This window comes from Aspergillus caelatus (genome assembly GCF_009193585.1).
Source record: "Aspergillus caelatus strain CBS 763.97 unplaced genomic scaffold BDV27scaffold_143, whole genome shotgun sequence".
Taxonomy (NCBI): Eukaryota; Fungi; Ascomycota; class Eurotiomycetes; order Eurotiales; family Aspergillaceae; genus Aspergillus; species Aspergillus caelatus.
The window spans coordinates 17,801-39,268 of record NW_022475406.1 but is presented as its reverse complement, the minus strand read 5'-3'; the positions used below and the strand labels follow the sequence as shown (position 1 = coordinate 39,268).

The following is a 21,468-nucleotide window of genomic DNA, read 5'->3' as shown; positions in this document are numbered from 1 at the left end:
AGCCGTGCAAATCTGGTCAGACACCAATATGCCTCGCAGCCGCAAACGGTCATGGGAACATTGTCGACATATTAATCACCCACGGTGTTGATGTGGACTCGAGCAGTGACGGCAGAAGTGCAATACCGCTAGCCGCACATCGTGGACATCGTGATGTTGAGAATTTGCTGATCAAGAGGGGTGCTAGACCACCGGATGTGTTCCGAGTTCGGGGAAGCTTTTCATGGACTGGCTAGTTCGTATAAATTTATTGCCTATTGCACTTCGTATCATGACTCAAACCACCGTGTCGTGAACTCGTATGCAAGGAATCCACGTGGTTGTGTGCTTTCTCAAAGACATCCAGAAGGGCAGACAGGATGGATTTATAGTAAAAGAAAGTAATCCATATGTGATATTGTTTCTATTTGGTTCAGGTAGATATTGCCAAGACATGATCAGTACAGTCATGGAATCACTTCACTCCGTATAGATGGTAGTCGTTAATTAATCAGTAGTATACTTAACATAACATCAAAGCTTCAAGCCAATCAGTCAAGCCTCATTCTTGTCATAACCCATTTTCCTGGCCTCGTTCCATCTGGGACACAACCGGGTCTCCCATCGGCGTCAAAGGTTCGGGAACTGTTGAAGGCATCCCAATAGCCAAATCCATCAAACAAATACATACAGAGTTTCAGTCACTCATCCAAAGTCGGATCAGACAACGTCTCGAATCGATTATTACACAACTCTCCTCCCCAAAGGGTCATCCAATGATTCGCTCATGGATATAATCGGATCCTGCCACTTATGCCCAATCTCAATCTAATCAAATTAATGCAATGGAGAGAATGTTAGAAAGATAAATAGAACGGAAAAACACAAGACAGAGGAACAGTAGGTCCTCCGTCACAGAATGTTGTCGAGTTTGCCATCAGACTTGGCCTCCCTGACCTGTTCGAAAACCTGTGGTTCTGTTAGAATCCGAAGTTTACCATACAATACTACATCGGGCGATTAACTCACCTTGAGCATCTTGTTCCTAGCGCCAAGAGCATTAACGCCACGCTCCTCCAGAGCTTTGTCGTTAAGCTCAACGAGCTCGGTCCATTTTAGATCCTTCAGGTTTTCGGTATACTTGTGCAAACGCAGAGACCTCAGCCAGCTGGGAATGTCCTTCAATAGAGCAGGGTCAGTGGGGTCCTCTGGTGGCTTCGAGCTACCACGACGGCCTCGTGGCGAGCGGCCGCGAGTGACCTCCGAGTGATCCGAGAGATAGCCTTCATGTCCACCAAGGCCAAACTGTCCAATGCCAAGCGCACTCAGTCCATTGCCCATGAGAGGGTTATTCGGGTCATATGCTGCCAAAAATCCGTTGTTCTGAGGCGAAGTGAATCCCATTGGACCGAGAGAGCCTCCTTGCATAGCAATTCCAGGGGATGTCGGGCGAGAACGCCGACCCGCCATAGCGGCCTGCTGTTGTGCCTGGAGCGCCGCCAGTTGTTGTGCGTTCAAAAGTTGTCCAGCAACAAGGTGGTTGGGACCTGGGAGACCTGGGCTTGCGAGGCCGCCCTGAGGCATGTTCTGATTGGCATTGTTGGCGTTGGCATTCTTTCCTTGTCCGTCGTTGGAGCGGGCACGACGGTATTTCCGAGCATCGTCAAGCGCAATACGGTTGTTCACAGTCGATAGAGCAGCCAGCTTCATCGCCGTCGCATTAGCCACCATGTCAGCCTGCGAGTTTTGTTGTTGCTGCTGCTGTTGCTGCTGCGCGAAGGTAGCCGTCATCGGAGTGTTGGTCATGGAAGCCCAGCTGGCATTACCAACATTATATGGCGACAAAAGAGGAGCATCGATTTCGGGGGCAGGAATCGTGGCAGTCTGCGGGAGGGGAGAGCGGAGCCCAGAAGATGCCTGGCTGAACTGCCCCATGGGCTGATGACCAGAGGACGACTTGGGTCGAGCAATTGGAGGCTGACTATCGGGACCCCGCTGGGCCCATGGAGATACAGGGGGCTGGCCTAGGTTGTCCGTAGTGTTGTCCGGAGCGGAGATGGTAGGTGCAACGAATGAAGTCCGATCGCCGAATACTGCACTGTTACGGTTTGACGGGGGGGCGTTGCCAGTCTGCTGGGTGAACTCGGCCTTCTTCTTCGCAATAGCTGCCGCGGCGTCAGGGAACATAGCATTGATGGTTGAGGAGTCCAGCCCCGAGTTGCGCTTGGCACCTGGAGAGGGCGGGGGACGACCCAGAGAGTTCCGAGAGCTGTCCACGTTCAGTTTGGACATAGCGTCATTCAGGCGGTTAGACATAGCATCTAATCGAAACACGACAAAACGTTAGAGACAGAACAAAATATGATTCCCTAGAACCATCGAACAGTCAACTTACCCTTTTCTCCGAAGTTCGCAGGTGACAGCAATCCCGACATGGGGTGACTCTTGGCCATTTGCTGCAAAACCTGGATAAAGAAACGGATCTGCACCTGAGTAGTCTGCTGAAGCAGAGCATACAGGGCGGCAGTGCGTTCAGCCTCGCTGAGCACACGGAACCATTGCTCGATCGCACTGAGCTCATCCTTGAAGTCCTGATCAAGCGTTGCGGCGGCCATCTCTTCTAGCGTGGTTTCGTACTGATCGATATCCGCAAGCCACTGTTGGGCCGCACGATCCAGAGGATCCTCTGCATTGTTCGACGCTTGAGACTGCTGATTGAAGTACACCTCCGATGATGGACGGATGCTGCGGGACGACAAGGGGGACGGGAATCCCGACATATCGGCCGATGCTCGAAGCTGATGCGAACCTAGGTTACGGGAGGACGACGGAGGCCGGAGGGTAGATTTGGAAGCGTCCGGAGTGCTATTGCGATTACCAATGATGTGACTGGCCATGGAGCAAGGAATGACGGGGGTGTCGATCAAGGAAAAGCCGGGTATTGGCTTCTCTTTCTTTTGCCTTCAGGCTTCGATGTATAACAAATACAAATAGAAGAAGAATAAGATATTACTGCAAAACACCTGCAGCACCTGCTGAGTTTGCGTAGTATCGAGAGGAGCCTTGATCGAGAGGGAGGGGCTCTAGATTGACAGTCGCACGGTCGTGAACAACAAAAACCGGGTTTGGCCGAAGAAAATTCGCACAATCTCTCTAAGGACGGAGACGGTCTTATTCTTTTTTGAAGCGTGATAAACTCAACCACAATTGACTCTAAGCGACGACGATCGAGGCACAGACCAGTCCAGTGGCTGCACTACGGGATTCGAGTTCTGACGAGGGATTCGAATCGAAAGAGCATCAAAGGATTTTGTCGTGAGGGTGAGAAACGTTTCGGTGGGTTCGCGGAGTGGGCAAAGCGGAGCGTTGAACGGGTATAAATTAGGAAGTGTGGGCTTTTTTTTCCCTTCTTTTTTTTTAGGTTTCTTTTTTTTTTTTTTTTTGGTTGTAACGAAAGGATGTCAGGATTAACTGCAATAGTGTGTCAAACACAGCAAGCAGGATGCCTGAAGCATCAAAAAGAAGAAAAAGGAAAAGGAAGGTGAGAAAAGAGACAAGAGGAGGATGGAAGGGAAAGGCAGCGATGGGGATGGGGAAACAAGATGAAGAAGATTGAGAGGAGGAACCGGAGAAGGCAAAGAAGCGAGAAGAAGTCAATGAAACGGCGCTTTGCCGTTTGGGCGCGGCCGGAGGTCACTGGACTTCCCGAAGGAGAAAAGACTCTCAAGTTGTCCCTCCATCAAAATCCCAAACCCATCTTCTCGGTTGCTTCCAATAACTCCACTGGCAAGGGTTCTTTATTCGCACGACACTCTTAGTTCGTCTTTTTTTCCTGCTCCGATTGCTCCAGTTCAAGTCCGACTCCATCAAAGGCGACCTTGTCCGCGTCTGCACAGACTGCTCTAGCCTCTAGCCCTCTAGCCTCTCTCTGCGCCGGTTGGTCTTGGCTTAGCGTTGACTGGCGCTTAATTGTTGCTATGAATAAAATAATTCTGCGCATCTGATATCTCTCTTTCTTTTCTTCTTTGACTTTTTATTATACTCCCCTTTATCTATTTATTCTTATTCTTATTTTTATTTTCCCACACACCTCGCAATCCCAGTCCGAGTAGAAGGATCGAACTATCTATATCATAACTACTACTCTACACGCACGAAGGTGGACACAACCGTTGCATTCTTCATTCTGGTTCGCTGAGCCCCCAAATCAGCTATGATCGGCCCTCGTCCTCGGCATCTTTAAGTTCCACGCCCCAGACTATCGTTCTATTATTTTTCTGACGGTGCCGCACAATTTTTGTGCAACCAATCGATCTAATACTATTTGTCCGTGGGAGTGCGTTGGGATTCCGAAGAGGGTCCAAAGGCTTTTATGGGCAATCGGCTTCGAAAAGCATTAAGCAAGACAAGAGACCCTGGTGGATAGCCTGAAGACCCAAATCGTAAATATGGGTTATCCTGACCAGCCCAGTCACGATACCCAAGCCGGGGACGTCGCGTACCCTGACATTGACGAGACGATACATTATCCGTGGCAGGGACCCCAGCAAACGGCCCAGTCCGACCCTATTCATTCAGTGCTGGACCCCCGTTTGTATAAGGACTTGTTCCCAAGCAATACTTCACAGTTACCAGAGGATATACCGCTCGATGAAGACGAAGATGCTGAAGAATATGCTGAATTTGATGACTCTGCGGAAGATTCTACTTATGAATTCTCCCCAGAAGAAAGCTCGACGTCAGTATACATCTCGGCTGTTGTTGTTTGTCACCAACTTATTTCAAACTAACCTACCATATAGCGATGAGGAACTGACTGATGAGGGTGATGACGGCGATGATGATTCGTATTCTCGTCGAAGGAGACGCCGCAGAGGCACGGGGCCTTTTTCTGGTCGCTTCGGTGCGCGTGGTGGTAAAGGTATCAAGCGCGGACCTCGCAAACCATTAGAGCCTAGCCCCGAATTCAAGATACTGCACTCGGAGGCTACATCGGCCTTTATTGATGGTGATTATGACCGTGCTATCGAGTTAGTAAAACAGGCAATTCAAATCAACCCGGAGATGTTTGCTGCCCATTCTCTCCTATCAGAGATTTGGTTAGCACAGGGCCACAAAGACAAAGCATTGACCGCTTTGTTTAGCGGTGCACATACGCGCCCTAAAGATCCGACAGTCTGGGCCAAAGTGGCACGAATGATCCTGGAGCGGGCTGGAGAGGATCGCCAAAGCGCACTCAATGATGTTGTTTACTGCTATAGCCGTGTCATTGATATCAACCCAAAGAACTTCAATGTACGCTTCCAACGAGCGGCTATCTACCGGGAATTAGGTTACAACGGCCGAGCTGCGACGGAGTACGAGCGGATTCTCAAGGAATTGCCGCATAATGCCAGGGCTCTGCGACATATTGCGGAGATCTATATTGACTTGAATGATGTCCAGAAGGCAGTTGATCACTGGGCAGACAGTGTGGAGTATTTTTTATCTCTTGACCCAGAAGAGGCTCCCGAGTTTTCCTGGTCAGATGTGAATATCTATGCTGAGCTTTATAGCTACTTAAACCAACCCGAAAAGGGGCTTTGGGCCCTGAAGACGCTCTCTAGATGGCTCCTTGGCCGCAAGAATGACACGATGTGGGAAGACTTCGATGAGGATGATCGCGAATGGGATGCTAGTGATTCGCCTCGGCGCATCAAAGCTGATGGTTACGAACCAGGGCGATGGCCACGAGACTCTTATGGGCTGGGTCTTCCTCTAGAGCTGCGCATTAAACTTGGCCTTTTCCGTCTGAGAATGGGGTATCAGCATAAGGATGAAGCTTTGGTGAGTCTTGTATGGATGAAATCGTTAGCACGCATCTTGTTTCTAACACAAGCTTACAGCATCACTTCGGGTGGCTCAATCCAGACGACACATCCGAAGGGGCCCGACTTTATGATTACGGGGATCTCTTCCGAGAGGTTGCAGACGCACTCAAAGAAGTTGGACTATTCGAAGATGCACTCCGGTTCTACATGCCACTACAGCAAACAGAAGAGTATGCAGATGTCAGTTTCTTCATGGCAATGGGAGATTGCTTTCGGCACCTGGATAGGCTCGAAGACGCCGAAAATTGTTATCTTACAGTCGCAGAGCATGACGCGAGGAATATAGAATCTCGTGTACAGCTGGCGAAGTTATATGAGGGCATTGGCATGACCGAGCAGGCATTCAAGTATGTTAACGAAGCCGTTCTACTTGGCAGGCAAGAAACCAGGGGGAATCGCCGACGGAAAGACACAAGACTGGAGCAGTTAGTAATGGAGTTCAAGTTAGCTGAAGGTGAAATTGCGGCGCCTGGTTTGAGTTCCGCTTTGCCAGACTCTGTAGGTAATGATGTAGCAGCACCTACACTTACCACTAAGTCTGCAGCTGTGTTCGGTCGAAAGGATTCCCCGGAGTCTGAAAATGAAAGGACAGAAAGCATCCAATTCCTCTACACCAAACTACTGCAGCTGCAGCCAAAGGTAAAAGAAGGCGATCTTGAAGCCACGGAGGATTGGCTGGATATTGCCGATGCACTGTTGCGTGAGTTTCGGTCTAACCGAGTATTCTATCCGCTACAGCGCAATGCCGTGTTTCTTGGCTATTCACGAGAAGCCCATAAAAAGTCTGGGAAGTCTAAGGGTCAAACGATGATGGATGAGATGCAGGAAATGGCTGGCCGTCTTCAGGAGTCTCTTGGTACGATTAAACCACTAAGTCGTGTGTATTTTGTGCAACTAACATCTGCATAGGCACCATCACCGAAGAACCTCTTCAAGGGGCTATCCCGACCGACTATCATGGCATATCTTTTGATGAGTGGCTTGACCTGTTCCTCCAGTACGCCCTTGCTGTGGCAGGACAGGGTGAACCAGAAGAAGCGTACGACTCACTTGCTGCTGCTGCAGATGCCAGCATTTGGTACCATTCCAAGCCCAGCACTCGCTTGATCCACGTTTGCTGGTTCAGTGAGTACCCCTTTTCCCGATGCGCGTTTCACAGCTGACTTGGGATAGCTTGTGCTCTCCGAGCGCAGGACGAGGAAACGCTTGCCAATGAGGCACGCTGGTTCATCAAGGAGTATCAGTTCGTAACTGATACGTATCGACTTTTTTCCATGCTGAGTCGCCTCTGTGGGGACCCCCACCGGTCTCTCTTCCATTCATCAGCAAACATGAAATTCATGTTGCGGCAGATCAAAGCTATGGACTACACGATCCCGGACGGGACCACAGGCTTGCGGTCGAGTAAGCCCGTGAGAGAATCAATCTATCACGAGCGTGCACGTTTATCGACGCGTGATGAGAACGGAGAAGTCGTTCCAGCAGAAGCTATGGATGTCGCTCTTCTGGTACTGTACGGTCATATACTTTATTCTGGTAACAGCTTTCTGCCGGCTCTGAATTACTTCTTCCGTGCGTATGCCTTGGACGACCAAAATCCAACGGTGCTTCTTTCGATCGCCCTCAGTTATATTCACCATTCTCTCAAACGTCAGTCCGAAAACCGGCACTTCATGATCATGCAAGGACTCGCATTTATGGAGGAATATCGACGCGTTCGAGAGCGGCCAGGGAGTCTTCTGCAAGAGCGACAGGAAATGGAGTTCAACTATGCTCGAGTATGGCACATGCTCGGCCTATCCAATTTGGCCGTAGAAGGCTACCAGCGTGTATTAGAACTGGGGAAGCAGATACAGGCCGAGAATCGAGGAGCAAAGCCGGTGGTGCAAATCACCAGGCATGTGGATAACGATGTGGAAATGAGAGATGCGGGATCGGACCAAGAACCATTCGTCGAAGACTTCTCTCCCGAGGCAGCATTGGCCCTACAAACCCTCTACGCTCTGAGTGGGGATTTGCACTTGGCTAAGGATGTGACCGCGAATTGGTTAGTTATATAGCAAGTTGCTGGACCGGAGGTCACCAGTAGGTTAGATGCAAGTATGTCTTGTATTTCCCAGTGGCACCAATATTCGTAAAATGCCAATCATAAATTCAACGAGATGTAACGTCTAGTTACCTAGTAATCAATCTCCCAATTATGGTCACACGACCTCCTTCCTTGAAGCGGTTAGTGTATGAATGTCATGCCATCTTGAGTTCAATCGATGCTTAACTGGACTCTTTTTTACGAGGATCGTGCTAGCATGGATTTGTTTCCCGTTCCTTCCAGGAACTTCTATAGCAGTTGGAAAGAAATGGGGTATATACAGTGTTTTGCAGATTTGATCTGACCATTCATGCCTTCATTAACCCAACGCTTTCGTTCTCCGAGCAGTCTCTCCTCGGAGCAGCCTTTTGGAGAGGCACATAACGTCGATGAGAGTCGCGCGAGGGAGGAATAAACGTCCAAAGCTGCAGGAGTGAAGATATAATCATAATCAAAGTTTGTGAAATAAACAGCGGAATCGACAGCAATGATCCAAACATAAGATCACCTACCAAGGTGCATCATCCGCCGTCGCCATCCGGACAGTATCCGGATTAGCCTTCACGAAATCTAGGATTTCCCAGAAGGCATTCCTAGTACGGGCTTCGTCCTTATAATCATGCTTCTGATTCCCGTAGATGATCCCGTCAACCTGAGCGACACTCAGCAGATCGCTCACATATCTTGTATCCCCCTCCGTGCTAGTCCAAGCGAAGACCTTCCCCAGTTGACCTCTATCACTAGCTGAGCGCCCATTGCGCAACTCCGAACAAGTCGTTCCCCCACGCTCATGGCAATCTCCGAAATTCTTCTGAATATTGACATGTCCATAGTCCATGATCCTCTGCTTCACAGGCAGAGACCGCGAAGTAGTAAAATACATCTCAAAGACATCCCTGGCAGAACCACTGAGAGAAATAGCCTCGTTCTGATTCAGCGAATGCAGGATCTCCTTATAGCCCTGACTTTCTCCGGTTTGGTAGAAGCCATACAAGGCTCGGATGCCCACTGGCTCTAGCGTTTCGCGGACTAGATCCCGCAGGGCCTGAATGGAGCATGGTTCGTACTGCGGGCATTCATCGGGGTTCTTGATGTCTAGCCAGATGAAGGTGATGTTGGCGCCGTTCCTACGCTCTTCGGCGATGAACTGGAAGAGCTCACGGGCGGTGTCGCCGGCACTGTTTTTCTTGCAGTCGTGATCAGCCCACCATTCGTCCGTGCCGTGGAGATCAACTTCTATTGCGTTGGCACCGTGGGAGATCGCCGCTGTCACTGCTTCAGTTCGGAGAACTCTGTGTGCGATGGCGTAGATCGGTCGCGGGCCGTTGGTTAGGGCAGTCTGCACGGACGGAGCGGCGGCTGTCAGGCCGAGCAGGGAAATGGCACATAAAGTACGTAGCAGAGATGACGGGGAGGGCATTTTCGAGTGCTATCTACTCATATATTCACATATGATATACGATGAAATAAGGCAGTAGTAGTACAGTAACAACAACAAAACTCACGACATTTGAGACAGAATCAGAAAAGCAGAATAGCCGGTTCCTCTTCGAATAACTCAGCAGGTGCGCATATACTAGTCTATATGCTAGTTTCACCCTAGCAACAATGCAAAAAAAAAAAAATAAAATAATTATGCTAACATAAATCTTCCAAGGCATTGGACATAGGGCTGTATGCCAAGGCCCCAGGTACTTCTTTTACCCCAATCGGATTGGGTATCACCAGATCTCTCGCATGCCGAGGATGGCATTTTCTACCATGGGAAGATAATTCTCGAAGATCGTTGCCTACTTTTCAGAAACCATGACTGATATGACAAGGGTGAGAGAGCCAACAGGGCCTAAACGAGCATTTCCGATTGGACTCCTTCCGCTCCTCTATCTTGGCGTGGTCCTGGACATAAATCTCCTATTTATAAAAAGGTGGTAGTGAGAACTCTTGGGTGGCAATGAACAAGACGCTAGAGTTGAGCCATTTTGTTTTGGTTCCTTCGGAGATCCGGTATTATTCGTAGGCTCCACATTAAATTCGGTGCTATAGTAACGCACTAGGCTGACCCCATCCCGAGCCCTAACACCATGGCAGTTTCCGGGACTCTCTCTGCGCGATAAGTTGAAGGGTGAGATGGAGAGAGAGGGGGTGGGGGGAAGTTTCATGTAACCCAGTGATATCCCCAGTAAGAATAATCCGGGATTTTGTTCTAACAACTAGAAAACCTCGAATAGTATTTTAAATAATTGGGGAATATGATTCAAGGAGGACAAATTTGCTGTTTAGGATCACAGGTCTCGAGTAACTCGCCCTACCACCGAGTTAATTATCATTCCATTGTAACAGAGAACGCAATAATAGCCCTGCCAAGACAGTGGAGGACAGGGATACCAATGCTCTAAGGCACAAGTCATGGCTCCCATTCAAGGTCGCGTGCTTCATGTCTCGATACAGCGTCATAAATAACCAAGGAGTGGCCACTAGTCCCACTCGTTCATATGCAGCCGTTATATTCGCAATCCCGATAAGCATCTTATAAAAGCCATTTCCCTTCCGGAGGGCTTTTGTTCGGTAATATAGCCTCAGTTAATTGGGGGCCAAATCGCGATAAGGAACGGCTTCTATATTTACATATGTCACCAAGTTCCAGGCAGAATAATTCCTTTCTTATACTTCACAATATTATGCGACTGTCTATCCTCAACAGTAGTTGTTTGGCTGACGTGCCGTCGTGATCAGACCTCCCAGTCAAGTGAATCTCTCCGGCTCACGTGAGAACAAGGGTGTAAGAATAGTATGAGCCTTGATTTGATTTGTCAAATCAATTGCACTATTGAGTCTTCTCGTTGGCTCTTGGAAATACCCTTACAGGGGTAGACAAGTAGATGAGCTGATTACCCGCTGAGCTAGTCTATCTATCTCCTATTTCGTGGCATGATAAATAACAAGGATTCTGTGTCATACGAACTATAAGTTGATTGTCGACATAAAACTGATTCCTTGAGTTCCACATACCGAAGGTTCTTGTCGAGCGAAGGTATTGTACATAACTTAGAAATGATATTATATAAAGAAGGCTCTGAGAGAGTAACAAACTCCTACATCCACAGCAGCTTGAACCGATTCAACCTCCGTCACATATGCGACCAGAAATCCGATAGGCATATCAAATTCCTAAAAAAAATAAAATAAAATAAAATAAATAAATAAAAAAATAAAAAAATAAAAAGAATGAAGGAAATAGCGACTATGTCTCACCGAAACATGCTTAAGTATATTATTCAGGTAGAAACATAACCTATACTATTCACGGATGACTTGCTATGTGCTGCTTAGACCGGAAGTTGTGGTCTGACAAACACGACTTCTCCACGTGTAGATGCGTTAGCTGATAATTCAAGCTACTAGAACACAGAGAACCATTGGCATGCTGTAATACGAGTGATCTGCACCTCAAAATATTTACTCGGTAAGGAGAAATTCAAATCGAGATCCAGTCATTGAGGGATTTTTCGAACCAATAATGTCCCCAGCTGGTATGAAGCTTATCTTGAATAAGCTTAATAGTATAGTTCAATCAGTACCTTGAGGACGGGGCCTCTTTAGAACGTAATCTAGACCATTAAGATTGTATAATATGAGCTGTGAAAAATGATATTTACTGTAGCGTTCTATCAGTTCTATCCGGTCTCGTTTTGTTTTGCAAATCTATCAACAAGGGTTGAGGTTGCAATGTCCTGATAAGTGGTCTGGATTAGAATTAGGGTTAGCTTTTTACCCTTTGCGAGGGATAAAACTCTATAAGGAGAAGATGTGCAGGCAGGAATGTGGCAGAAACGTTATAGTATGATTGATTAAGTACCGAACTGCAAGATCATGGGAGACACTCCAACGCTTACCGTTTCTCGACTGATGCAGTATATAGAACTCAGGATCTTCAACTAAGCATTTACGAAGACATCGCCTCCCATTATAGAAAGTTTTCAGCAGATCGAACAACTTGGAAATCATGAAACCGGACCTTGTGTCAATTTATGGTCTCAACTGTGACCTGTCAGCTTCATCTCTCTAAGATCAAGGATTATCACTTACACATTATCAACTCAATTTCTGTTAGCTTATTACCCAGGCAGCTATATCTTTGAGATTAAAGACAATTACTTACATGCCAATTCATTTCTGTCAGCTCACTGTGTAGTAAGAATCTCTTGTAGATAACTTAAATTTTCGTACCTGGTTAATGACCTGAATCGATTCGATCGAAGTCACCGTGATGACGAGAATGGCAATGCAAAGATAAACCGTAACTGGTAGTTTTTCTAAAATTTAAGAGAGTATCGATATAACCTCAAGTTGAAATATTTAGAAAGTGGGTAGGCAGAATAACCAAATAGCGCAGGGTATTTGTAATACTAAACATTCGGCCCTGAACTCTCATCCACGCTCGATGCACTAATTGTGGCGCTTTGAACTCAGCCTTACTGGTCATACTGAGGTACAGTAATGCTCTATACATACAGGCCTCCTTTCCTGACTATGGGGTATTTATTCAATCTTTTCTATTAGGGACCATTTGGATCACGTCCCATTCCCTTATCGAAGGGAATGAAGAATTGTAGTGACTCTCAACACACTCAGAAATGGAATATCTGGCTCATCCCAAATTGAGAACCTTTCCCAAATTCTTTCCTATGTTTAGCTCTCTTTTTGCCAGCGAACAAGCTCATTACATTTGTGTCTCACAATGTCCGATACTGGCCTCCAAATCCACAACGTGATTAAGGCCAGCCTCGGGATTTGATGGAAACTCTGGCACCGACTGCGGAAATTATGCACACAGCTATCTAGCTTGTGGCAGCCCTAATCTCTGTGCTTGTGTATGGTATGATGATGATGGAGGGAGAAGAAGAACAAACGGACTGTCCTCACGCTTTCCGTTCGAGAAAGACCTGAAGCTTGTATGGTATGCAGCTGATCGATAACTTCAGCGTGACTTGGGGAAAGTATAAATGCACATGGAAATATTCAAGCGCATGTGTTGAAGTTCTTATGCAACCTGGGGCGAGTCTCTTTCTATACCACACAGCAATATGTCGAAACCACTAATACAAGGCAGGACAACTCTCTTCGACTCCGGAACTCTGGGGGCTGATACCGGATCCATTTGCGATGAAGCACTTTCATGCAGCCTCAATGGTGGTGCTGAGATCCCACATCTATCAACAGAGTTAGAACTGCGCTATCCTGTCCAAGAGGACAATGTCATATATCTTACCCTATCATGGATCGCATCAGGGGGTAGAGACTATCACACCCAACGCCAGACGCTAAAGCCAACCCAAATTCTGGACCACCTATCCACTTACACATTTTCCGACTGGCTCTGGACAGTCGGATTCAGACCCATCGAGCTTAGGGAGCTGTGTCGCACAACGATTCCATGGAACACCCAATGCACTCAACTAGATCAATACTTGGGGGCCACACATAACCCACCACATTAACTCAGATTCGACCTACGGAAATATGACTTTACTAGTTTCCCTGATATGCAAAGAGAAAACGGCCCGTGTCTTTAGAAAGCTTGTCGGTGCCAGGAATCGTTTTCTTTGTAAGGCTGTTGAACACCCTATGATATACAGATTTAAAGCACAACGCAAGCCAGGAGTGGCTTAGAACCTGCTGTATAACATGATTAATACCCTACATCTAATCACATGCCACAATGTATCGAGGATATTGTCGTTAACTTTGCCAACTATCTACTCCAACAACGTTACCGTCCAGGGTGGTACCCATGCACACGGACCTTGCCTAACTTGACTAGTATTAAACCTGTCGGTGGTCAAATCAAGAACCTGAGGTGACAACTCAGAGATGCGAGTCATTCTAGAATCGCATCATTGGAAAATCTCCAAAAGGGAATTGGACTTCTTTAGTGGGATGTCTTCCCTTTCGATGTGTTTTACCTCATAAAGCTTTATACAGGGGCGTATACGCCGAAAACTTCTTACAATACCCCTTCGACATTTACATAAAGAATGATACGTATCCGATGAAATGCCGTGTAGTCACAATGGGGTTCAACAATCTGGGGAGTCCGTTACGAAATGTCCTCAAGAAAAGCGTTGTCAGTGTTTTGCTAGCTGACTGATTATGTGGAGCTTTGCAGTGTGCAAGATATCGCATAATACTCCTCTCACTGCCTCTTAGCATCATACAATTTAAAGTCTTAGTTGTTGCAAGGGTTGCTACCTCGAGGTTGGCAGTCTTGAATGCCCAAGTGACCAATACCCACCGCGTAGTGAACCAAGGAATAAATATTTAAAAAAATGAAGACGAAGACGGCGGATAGACAGCGGTATTTTCAAGACGAACCGGTATCTATGAAACTATGGTTGAATTCTAAATAACTTGCCGTACTGATCTAGATATCTACACATGATGGTAGGTATAACTCCTACCTCATCTGCCTCTATTTCTTGTATGGTGTCTTAGGAAAAGGCATCTAAAGATGTACGATGATGGAAAGACTAACAAACTATGCTTCCTATAAGTGGCCTTTGATTAAGTTCTCATATCAGACTACTTCTGCAACATTTGGCAGTGACGCTTCTGATAATCTCCTGCTTCTCTGGAGGCTGGCTTGTCTATCCTGCCCTCGCCGGATCTTCACGACCCTTGAGTGTGACTGGTATTGCTGCAGCGACAGACTATATCTCTTATCGAATGCCAATTGTTCGTGACCACACCTTGGGGACATATGTATAAGGGGAATTATATGTGGAGGAATCTTCTCAAATCTAATACAAAGTAATATAAATATGATGTACACAAAAACCAAGGAATAGTAGATACTGCTCTGGACAAATGTGGTGGTATGATATAGTTCAACGCCATCTAATGCAAAGGGTAGAAGGGAATAGATAGACAACGAAAGACGATATGAGCGATCACTCGGCCTTCTTGTCGTCTTCTGCGTATAAATCTGAGTCATCGAAGAAGACAGCTGACTGTCGGCGCATCTCCTGGAAAATATTTCCCGTGCTTCTCCGTCGGTTGCGTCGGCTACTCGACGGTTGTAGACGAGAATAATCCCGAGATGACACATTGGAGTCAATGCCCGAGCTATCTGACAGATCCTCTTTGTTGTCAGGCTGACGATCGGGGAGATTATGGTCAAGACGTTCTGTCATCGGGTCCGAAGGCTTGTCGGTATGGCCGCGACTTCGACGGGACTGCGCCGGTGACACCGCGGGGGAGTATTGATGGAGCCCCTTTAAGATCGCATTTTCGATCTTGAGCCGGTTCTTGATGAATTGTATCATGGGAAAGGCGCTCTGCTGGCCCACGTTAAGCATGCGTGCCAATCGCTCAGGCGTAGGGTCCGAAAGGATATAGTAGAAATCGGACGGGATGGTCTTGGGCCAGATCGTTATGGTCCCACTGAACTTTTGCAGCCAAATCTCGCTCCAATCTTGACCCAGTGGCCGTGGTAACAGTTCTAAGTGTCGTAGGACTCTAAGCCATTTATTCAGATCCAGCTTGATATATTGTTCTATAGCAGACCCCAAGAAACCGCCGCGCCACCCTCGGCCTCTCCGATGTGTAACCGGGCGACCAACGGATCCTCGGGAGCTGAAGAAGAAAAGATTGATATGAGGATTAACCTAAAAGATGTGTCAGACTTTCCTAACTTTGACGGATCTTGGGATGGCAACGGACTTACCTGTGAAACAATAGGGAAGTTGACATTGAAATGGAGGTTTAAAGCCCTAATAGGGATATCAGTGCGCAAGCTACCATCTTTCCACTTATGCCCGAACGAGTACGGGGCGAGTGTCCCGTCGCGCTTCTTGGTCATTAAAACAACGGGATTGAGTATACCAGGGACCGCGGCTGAGGCTAACACGGCGCTCCAAATGACACAATTAGGAGAAGTCAGGTAATTGGCCAAAATTGTAGGAGAATGAGGGTCAGACGGCACACACGAAACGTTCAATATACGTCCTGTCCGTTCGTACGCCTCCTTGAAGGTAGTGGATCCTCTGCAGAACCAACTACACTCACGAGCCCATGTGATAGTGTCAAACCGAGCACCTGTCCGCCACCAACGCCAAATCCATGACGCCATGCCTTCACTACTTGCCCGTATACGATGTGCCAGAGCCGGGACGAGGAGTTGTTTCAACTCATCATCGGTCCTAGTCGCGATTAAGGCAGCAACCAAGGCTCCTCCCGACGTTCCCGTTATGATTTCGGGCAGGACTCCGTTATCCAGCAATGCTCTAGCCACGCCGAAATGATAGTAAGCAAAAGTGGCACCTCCGGATAAGCAAAGGGCAGTCCGTCCAAAATTCGTATCTAGATGCTTGAAATGCTGATACTTGTCCTCACTGCTGACCCGCTTGTTGCTCGATACCACTTGGATACACTTCTCCACTTCGTCAATGTACTCCTGCACAAGGTTCTTAGTTCCGGAATACGTTTCACTATAAAGTCGAGGATTTTCCACCCCTGCGAAGTTGTTCTTGACGCAGCCCTCCAGCAACGCACATAGTTCTTCGGTCGCAGGGGTCACGGTCGAGCTGGAAACTCCATTTCGCATCTGCAGTTCGACATCTGTCCGCGCCTTTCTTAACTGGTTGACCAGTTTGTTGATAGTGAGATGATCATAGTACGCATATTCATCGATTTCCTTCCACTGCTGGTTTCCCAAGTGATCATCGAGCGCTTGGGCGGCTTTCAACCAATCGTTGTAATCCGTCTGCTTCCAGAGTTCCCGCCTGAGAGATTCCTTCTTGCCCCTCCAGGATACCCATCGTTCATATAATACGATGTAAAAGCGGGTCAATGCGTAGGCAAACCCCAGAACGGTAATCCAGCCAAACACGATGAAGAGAAACGGCCATTTCAGGACTGTGTACAGGACACCTTCCCTCGTTTCATCGGTAGTTCGACGAGGCTGCTTTCGACGGCCGCGATTCTTGCGAACTCGTTGGTAGATAGGTCGCCAGTCGTTGAGGGCTACCAAGGAGCTGGTTTCATTGTCGTTCAGCGCATTCTCGAATTGGCGCAAGTCATCAGGGTCGATAAATTCTCGGTCATAGTCCGGAATCGATTTGGGATCGTAGATGTCGCAAGCCGCAGACTTCTCCGATGAGTTCATTGTTGGATATGGTTCATGATGGATGGTAAGATGATTAGTATGGTCGAGCAAGATGTTGGGATCTGGTTGAGCGACCAATGGATCCAATGGCACGGAATCCTTGTCGGACCAGACAAAATGTACATGTACGTCGACGTCACGTCAGAAGTTACACCGCCTCACAGTTGGACACGAGCCACAGTATCTGTGGCGGAGGAGCTTGGCATTCCGCCACCCAATCTTCCCTAGAAACCGTTGGTGTCCGTTGTTGACCCCGCGCTCGTCAAGACGGACCGAAAACAAAGAACCATGGGTCCCACCAGACATGGGTTTAATCTTCTTTGACGAACCGTCTTCTCAAGTTACACCGAGTTCATAAGTTCTCGTAAACACTCACTTACATACATACTTACAGTACACATTACCCTCAAAAAGAATGACTATAATATTAACTAATAAATTATGAACAGTAATAGTAAATTATAATCCTGGCTCTCTTTCGTTTCTTTTTTTTCCGAAGGATTCTTATCACTTGCATTTCCTTTTCTTCCGTCGAGACAAACAGTATGCAGAGTCAGACCAAAGGATCAGACCATCCCTGCATGCAGACTTGGTTGGTATCTGCTTTATCATCTTTTCTACTTCCCACCGGACAAAACGGCAATCAAACCTTAAGAGTAATCTGACACATCTCTCAACCATGGGAATCAATCCACCCTCCATGACCATCCCCACGCAATTTCCCCTTGTCTTCTCCTACAGCCACCGCGACAAAACGTGCTTACCTAAATGGCCCGTGACGCTGATAGATCGACATTGCAGAGAAGCAAAGGAGACAATCCTTACCCGAAGTATCGCATGATCACCAGCCGACGGGTTAAGTTTGAGCGAATTACATAACAAAGTGTAGCCACGTATTTTAATGGAATGAAGCATGTGTCGCTGAAATCCGGGGAGCATCGGTATGCGTTCTGCCCACGCACACCAACGTTCTGCGTGGGGGAGAAAACACGCGGGATCGGCCATCTGGAATGACTGACCTACCACGATGATGGAGATCTTGGGTCATGGATGATGTCGAATGGACAATCAATGTTGACAACTCCAGGATTCCTGTACATTACACCGTATCACCTTCAAGAATGGGATGGCAATAAGGTAGAGAACACCTTCCCAGTCGTATCTTCATGCGAAGTCTCATTTCGACTATTTGGAAGAAGTACCGCCTCTTTCCAGAAGCACTTCACAGCATTAGCGGCCTGGGTCTAAATAGTACCGACCGATTATACTGTATTTGCGACTGTCTGTATCACCTCTCAGGATTCGAGACTGGGCCAACTGTACGGCGTTGACTATATTGAAAACAAGCCTCTTAGAACATCGAGCATTGCATTGCGGGGTAAATCTCCAGTCAGTTCGGAGATTTTTACAAGTGGCACTCTAGGAGGGGTTGTGTTGAAAGAAAACTCCTAATAATAGTTTAGAAGAAACAGTTGTTCGTCAAGATTACTGGAGATTTTTCTTTGCGTCTTTGAAGGCGGACAAAAACAAGGCGGGTGGATGATTTGCAGCTACTGCTCGATATGGTTGGTCTGACTGCACTCCAGCGGACTAAACCAATCCGAGTATGGACAATGGAAGGTGCTCCACTGCTCACATTTTAGCCTACTCGCTTGGGTGCCGCCGGAAGACTTTACTATCATGCAATAAAAATGCATGGGGAACGTGACCGCAGCAACAGTTGCCTGATAAGGATGTTTTTGTAACAACTCACTTCTTACTTACAGTAGTTGCGATATTTTTTTTTACCCTCTTTCTTGATTTCACTTGCCCTCGAGTTGAAACTTTACCTCTGATTACCTTTTGGTTGCGTTTCGTTCCACCAATATACTTTTCCCACTTTTCTTTATCCACTCAATTTCAGGATGAAGCGATCCGCTCTACCAGGTTTCTAAACCCGAAGCTTTGGATATCTCGGCAAATGAAGACAATGTTTGCCATTTTGGCGGTCTACCTATTTTATTTTCCTTCAAATAATAAAAAATTAATAATAATAATAAAATAAACTCCTCGCGCGATAACCGCTTGGTGTTTCATAGTCGGCTCGCATCCTTGGGACCTTCCCCCCTTTGTCTTTGGAATGGAATTCCTGAGTGAATCAATCGCTCTCGTGGCTTTCCTAAAAGGGGAGGGTGCATCAGGGCTAATTTTAAAAAACCTTTTTACCCCAACACCACCACTTCATCTTCGCCCTTGTTCTCCCGCATTCTCTCTAATGCATGACGATCGGGGTCGGTGTTTTTTCCACTGGGTACGTGTGCCACACACACACACACACACACAGACGGTACACAGTGGCACACACACTAAGATACTACTCCCTCCCTTATCGACATCTTCACTTGGCACTTCTTAGCCCTTCGTCATTTCATGAACGCAAATGTCTACTCGGACGAATGTGATTGGTAGGAGACTCTCACCTCGCGGGAGCCACCCGTTGATCATTCGAGCGGTTGACTACCTTTCGGTGGAGACCCGCCTCGTCAGATCTCCCATATCCACCAATCCACCGACTAATCGCCGGCTGGGTTGCCCTTTTGGAGGATTCACTTTGAGATGAGTTTTTTTTTTTTTTCTTTTGTTCTTTCTTTCTTTCCCCCTTTCTTTTTTTTGCTTTGCCATAGAGACAACGATGTCATAAATTGATGATCATGTGAGTGGCCTGGCGCTTGATTGGTGAAGGACAGAATAAGGAGTCCCGTTCCAATACAGTGCCTCACCCCGATGATCCAATTCTTTCTCCTCCATGTATTGGATGTACAGAGACATTATACGCATACGGAACCACCTCTTGCTCAGTTTTCTGGCACTGACGTAGGTATACGAAGGATGGAAGAAAACAAATTGCTACATCGGAGAGTGGAGGAATCATCAGCCCCAACATGGTGTTGTCGCCAAGAACATTCTTACTCAATCATGCCTTACACCATGATCCAAGGATCTTGGTCAACACCCCCCAAGGAAACCTACTCCTTACTTCCTGCATAATATCGAAAGGTTATATGTTAATCCGCCAATGCAGATTACTCTTCTTTTTCGTAGGACTCCTAGCTTGCTAGGTTATGCAGAACCTGACTTGGATAACTTTTTTCCTATTGGCGACACCGCAGGTCTCACTGTATAGGTACATGCTGCAAGTCTAAGAACATACAGCTGTAGTTTGCTCGGCATCGATAGGTTAACCGTCCAGTTAATATGGCGACGCACGCCCACAGACAGTTAAAACTTGTTTAATACTTGATACTTCCTTCGCCTGCCACCTCAAATATACTGGTAATTTAGAGGCAACATATGTATCATGTTTGAAACATGGTTGAATCGCCTGAGGTATCATGTGCATCCTCCATTCAATCCTCATCAGATACGTCTGAAGATGCGGCACGAAAGGTTGTTCTGTTTCCATATCCGGCGGCGGGTTACGGTCATGTACCAATCATGGGCGTCATCCTTCCAAAGCCACTGACCAATATCCTTGTTACGATCGGTGTTTAGAAGAGATCACACGAACGTGGGCCACTGGAGACGGAGACGAAGTCGAAGAAGGCGAAAGGAAGAAAATGGGTTGGACCCGTGGGTCAAGTATGATGTAGGTTTAATGACCTATTTTCCGATTTGGGACAATGGAGGGATGGAATTACCGAAGAATGTGTGGTGTGATGATGGAGCATGAGCGGTGTGACTGACAGGCGGATACTCCTTAGTAACTTACTACTATGTAGTATATCGATGATACGATCGGACTACAGTACTAGTCTTATCGCTCTCTCCGATAGCGCTTGAGTCACAGATCCGTATCATTGCCTCTATCAATCATGATTCTTGTCAATTGAGATATCAGCACTAAATGCACTGACTCAGATCAAACATGTTGAATTCATGAGTCAAGGGCAATAAGAAAAAAAAAAAAAAAAAGCGATCGTCCATATAACATGACGGTTGATGGCTGAATTTATCTCGGTCCGAAGTAGGCTGAGGTCATTTGATACTAAAAGATTGAGGAACTAACAAATTAGCGCCCTCCACTTGAGCCTCCGAAGAATGTCAACGTCAGTGCGAGATACCGACGCAGTACTCCGGCACTGATAGGAAACAAAAATGCGGGAGGTACCTCCAGGAGCATTATGTTCCGAATCTCGTCTCTGGTAGGGTAGTACGTAGTAACCGTAGGATCTCATGCATACAAGCGCCATGGATCTGCTGAAACGTTTCTAGACCTCATCAAAATGAAGCCACTACTGTATGGTCTTTTTGCATGATACCTATACTTAGGAACGACAAGAGTACCTACTAGTAGGAGTATTTGGTACTACTAAGGTACCTAAGTACTA

General features: G+C 47.0%; 5 protein-coding genes across 5 annotated transcripts; 2 read left to right on the top strand and 3 right to left on the bottom strand.

Moving 5' to 3' along the window:
• Positions 1-405: 405 nt before the first annotated feature.
• Positions 406-3,422, bottom strand: BDV27DRAFT_131562 (RNA-binding protein VTS1). Its single transcript, XM_032067657.1, has 3 exons — positions 2,375-3,422; positions 1,009-2,300; positions 406-948 (listed from the first exon to the last, which is right to left on the bottom strand). Exons 1-3 carry the CDS (start codon positions 2,874-2,876, stop codon positions 892-894), a joined length of 1,851 nt encoding a protein of 616 aa, XP_031925466.1. The 5' UTR covers positions 2,877-3,422; the 3' UTR covers positions 406-891.
• Positions 3,423-4,052: 630 nt separating this feature from the next.
• On the top strand, positions 4,053-8,019 carry BDV27DRAFT_131557 (uncharacterized protein). Its single transcript, XM_032067656.1, has 5 exons — positions 4,053-4,717; positions 4,782-5,805; positions 5,865-6,705; positions 6,759-6,974; positions 7,023-8,019. The coding sequence occupies exons 1-5, from the start codon at positions 4,428-4,430 to the stop codon at positions 7,907-7,909; spliced, it is 3,258 nt and encodes a 1,085-aa protein (XP_031925465.1). The 5' UTR covers positions 4,053-4,427; the 3' UTR covers positions 7,910-8,019.
• A 32-nt stretch (positions 8,020-8,051) lies between these two features.
• BDV27DRAFT_131556 (glycerophosphodiester phosphodiesterase family protein) lies at positions 8,052-9,479 on the bottom strand. The gene has a single exon (XM_032067655.1). It carries the CDS (start codon positions 9,356-9,358, stop codon positions 8,447-8,449), a length of 912 nt encoding a protein of 303 aa, XP_031925464.1. The 5' UTR covers positions 9,359-9,479; the 3' UTR covers positions 8,052-8,446.
• A 4,980-nt stretch (positions 9,480-14,459) lies between these two features.
• Positions 14,460-17,113, bottom strand: BDV27DRAFT_131555 (patatin-like phospholipase domain-containing protein). The gene is made up of 2 exons (XM_032067654.1): positions 15,662-17,113; positions 14,460-15,602 (listed from the first exon to the last, which is right to left on the bottom strand). Exons 1-2 carry the CDS (start codon positions 17,099-17,101, stop codon positions 14,886-14,888), a joined length of 2,157 nt encoding a protein of 718 aa, XP_031925463.1. The 5' UTR covers positions 17,102-17,113; the 3' UTR covers positions 14,460-14,885.
• Positions 17,114-20,449: 3,336 nt separating this feature from the next.
• Positions 20,450-21,291, top strand: BDV27DRAFT_147007 (uncharacterized protein; the record flags this gene model as incomplete). Its single annotated transcript, XM_032070677.1, has 3 exons — positions 20,450-20,626; positions 20,691-20,726; positions 21,154-21,291. 3 exons carry the CDS (start codon positions 20,450-20,452, stop codon positions 21,289-21,291), a joined length of 351 nt encoding a protein of 116 aa, XP_031925462.1.
• Positions 21,292-21,468: the final 177 nt, after the last annotated feature.